This window comes from Aplysia californica, unplaced genomic scaffold, assembly GCF_000002075.1.
Source record: "Aplysia californica isolate F4 #8 unplaced genomic scaffold, AplCal3.0 scaffold00743, whole genome shotgun sequence".
Classification (NCBI taxonomy): Eukaryota; Metazoa; Mollusca; class Gastropoda; order Aplysiida; family Aplysiidae; genus Aplysia; species Aplysia californica.
This window is the reverse complement of record NW_004798013.1, coordinates 239136-242220: the sequence shown is the minus strand read 5'-3', so window position 1 is coordinate 242220 and position 3085 is coordinate 239136. Positions and strand designations below refer to the sequence as shown.

Genomic DNA, 3085 nt, shown 5'->3' with positions numbered 1-3085 from the left:
GTTGCCTGTTGAAAAAGAGTCCCATAAATGAAAACAACTACATCCTAATCGATGCCCTAGAATTACACAGTTATATCTGTTCAGTATCTAGTCTTGAGAACTTTTACGAAAAAGTCTTTTATTTCACTTTATGTCAAGCTTTTTCGAATGAAATTCTTTGAATATCTTGATAAAGACTACTTATAATCTTAGGATTTTGATATAGTAGACTGAACATTAACTGTTTTTTTACCTCATTGTCTTTGCAACTCAAAACGGTCAAAAATCTTAGATAAAGCTTTGTAATTCTAAGATAGAGTAAATGTCTCAGGACGATTCTCTGCTTGACACTTGCTCAGCACAAATCTCAAAGCCCATAATTGTGAATTTGTAAACTCATAGCTTTCGTTGACGTTTAATTATTTATATTCTAAATCTTTCTCGATCACTTTTGCAGTTGCTCACCTGCATCGCCAAAGACCAGACAGATCTTACGAGCCAGGTCCGGCTCACACTCACCCGGACTCGCCGCATGGGCGGAGGATTCGGTGGCGGCGGATTTGGTGGCGGTTTCGGCGGGGGATTCGGTGGGGGATTCGGTGGCGATGACGGCTTTTTTGATGATGATCCTTTCGACGACGACAATGGCATGTTCGGTGAGGATGGTGGTGGTGATGACGACAGCGAGTTCAGGGTGGACGGTACCTTCGTGCCGGGTATCGGCGTCACAAAGGCGGGAACCTACCTGGTCGTGATCACCACGTACGGTCGTATCGCTGACGGATGTTCCGCCGAGTCCTTGGGTCCGATCCTCAGCATCAGAGGCGGCTTCGGAGGAGGATACGGAGGAGGATACGGCGGCGGTTACGGTGGCGGTTACGGCGGTGGTTTCGGCGGCGGGCCCTACAACAGGTTTGGCCAGAACTTCTGGCAAGGCGGCGGCGGCTACAACCAGCAACCGTTCGGACAGCTCTCAAACCCGGCCATCATAGGCGGAAGCGCCACTGTCTACTCCACTCACATCACCGGCATCTCCAGGAACAACCTCCTTGGTCGTGGCATCGCTCTCTGCAGGGGAATCAGCAACGGCCGCTGCCAGGGCTTCATCCCCTACTGCTGCACCATCCAGAGAGACAGCCTGTCTGCAATGGAACTTTTCGTCGGCAACAACGATGCTGACTCCGATTTCGACTTCCCTCTAGGTGGAGGTGTTTCCACGGCGCCCTTCCCGCTCGGTGGCGGTGACGCTCTGGGTATCCGGTCCGCGGGTGGTGCCGGCGGTTTGACCGGTGTGGCGACCACGGGTGGCCTCTTCCAGTGAGCACCCGACCCCCACGCCCCTTGCGATGTCATCAGAAATCAAAGGGCCTGCGTATTTTCACCAGCGTCAAGACCACTTTCTCATCCTACCCCAGACAGCGAAGATTGCCATAGTTCTAAGTGAAAAACACTTAACGAAAAGAAAAAAAAACTTACTTCGACGCTCTCTTTTAGAAGGCGGGTTTGAGACTTGTGGGTCCTTAAAAAACAAACAAACAACGTACTGCCTCTTAATCCCTCCTTGCCAAACGATTAACACCTTTAAAAATGGGGCCATCAGATTTAAGAAATTGAATCAGAAAAAGAACCCTATAAGCATCACTTCATGATTTCTATTGTCCAAACCTTTACACGTAAATTAATATCTTCACGAATAGAATAATCTACTGTCACCACAACCATCATTTCTCGATTAATCAGTACATCCGTACCACCACCGTTCAACGTTGCCAACTCTTTCTGACAAAGCTCCAATAAAAATCCTACTAACGTATGGAGACATTTCCCACACCCACCAAGGCCAGATATAAGCCGTATCTCTTAAAAATGTGGCAAAAGTTGATTTTTCTTGATCTTCTGTAACGCCGAGGTACCTTGGGGTGAGACTGTCTGTTCCCCCGCTCTTCCTCTGTATCCCTCGCCCAATCTTTTTCCCCATTCAGTACAATACAGCATACAATACAGCATCTCCGCTGCTTGACAAAGTGAGTGTATTGCCCTCTACTGCAAGAACAGTTTACCAAATACCTACCCCCCCAAAAAAAATTAATTAAAAAATCTCCCTCCCGTCCAAGCAATATGGCATAAAACCTACTCCACAGCACTATCATACCTCCTCATTTTATGTGTTAGCGCTGATTCTCAGACGTTTTCTTCTTTGCAGCACTAGCACAAACAAATTAAATGTAATAAATTAAAGCACTTAAGTTCACCTGTACCAGTTCCCTGTTGTCGAATATCTTTGCTATACAAGCCTCAGGAAAGTTCCATCCAGTTACTGACGAATCTGATTCTCATTATCTGTTATCCTAGGCCCTTTAGGATGTTCTGTTGATCAAAGGTAAACAATAACGACAGGTACAGTGGCCACCTAAAGAATTTCCCCTTCGAAAATGGCGTCAATTTTAAGTGTCATCCGATCTTGAATAAGGCTAGGGAAGGAAAACAATATATTCGAGACAATCAACCTTTACTAATGTTTATACTGCTGAATGTGTTTGTCCTGATGTCCTTGTCTTTTGCTGAATATTTGTTGAACCTTTTCTTACCACACGGTCGCACGCTCATGCCGCTTTTGACAGTATGATGATATTATCGTCACCTTGCCTTTCCATGTTTGTTACATTCCATGTCGGTATAAATATGAACGGGAAGGGTCGGTTTTGCAACCACAGCCCATTACCGAAGGGTTGGTCTAATTTCGAATAATGTTATCCTACCCGCGCCTCAGTCAGGTGGTGTATTCATTTATTATTTTATGACAACCGCTACAGTTTCTTTTTTTTGTGGAAAACTTTTGATGTTCTCTTGTCAACACCTTTTAAATTTTTCCGTTGCTTCAATACTAATTTCTGTCCCACCCTACTGCGATATTTCGCCCTGACCACCTTTTTTTTCTTTACCTCGCCCCAATTCTCTCTCTCTCTCTCTCTCTCTGTCTCCCTCTCTGTCTCTCTCTCTGTCTCTCTCTCTGTCTCTCTCCCTTTTTTCTCTTTCTCTCTCTTTATCCCCTCCCTCTCTCTCCCCTCCCTCCCTCTCCCCTCCCTCTCTCACCCTCCCTCCCTCT

General features: G+C 46.0%; 1 protein-coding gene across 1 annotated transcript in view; it reads left to right on the top strand.

The window, feature by feature from the left end:
- The window catches only part of LOC101857905 (glycine-rich cell wall structural protein-like), an 8711-nt gene extending 5805 nt beyond the window's left edge, over positions 1-2906 (top strand). Inside the window, exon 3 of the mRNA XM_005109029.3 lies at positions 437-2906. Coding sequence (XP_005109086.2) covers positions 437-1300 — 864 coding nt within the window. The 3' untranslated portion in view covers positions 1301-2906. The remainder of the gene's footprint in view (positions 1-436) is intronic.
- Positions 2907-3085: the final 179 nt, after the last annotated feature.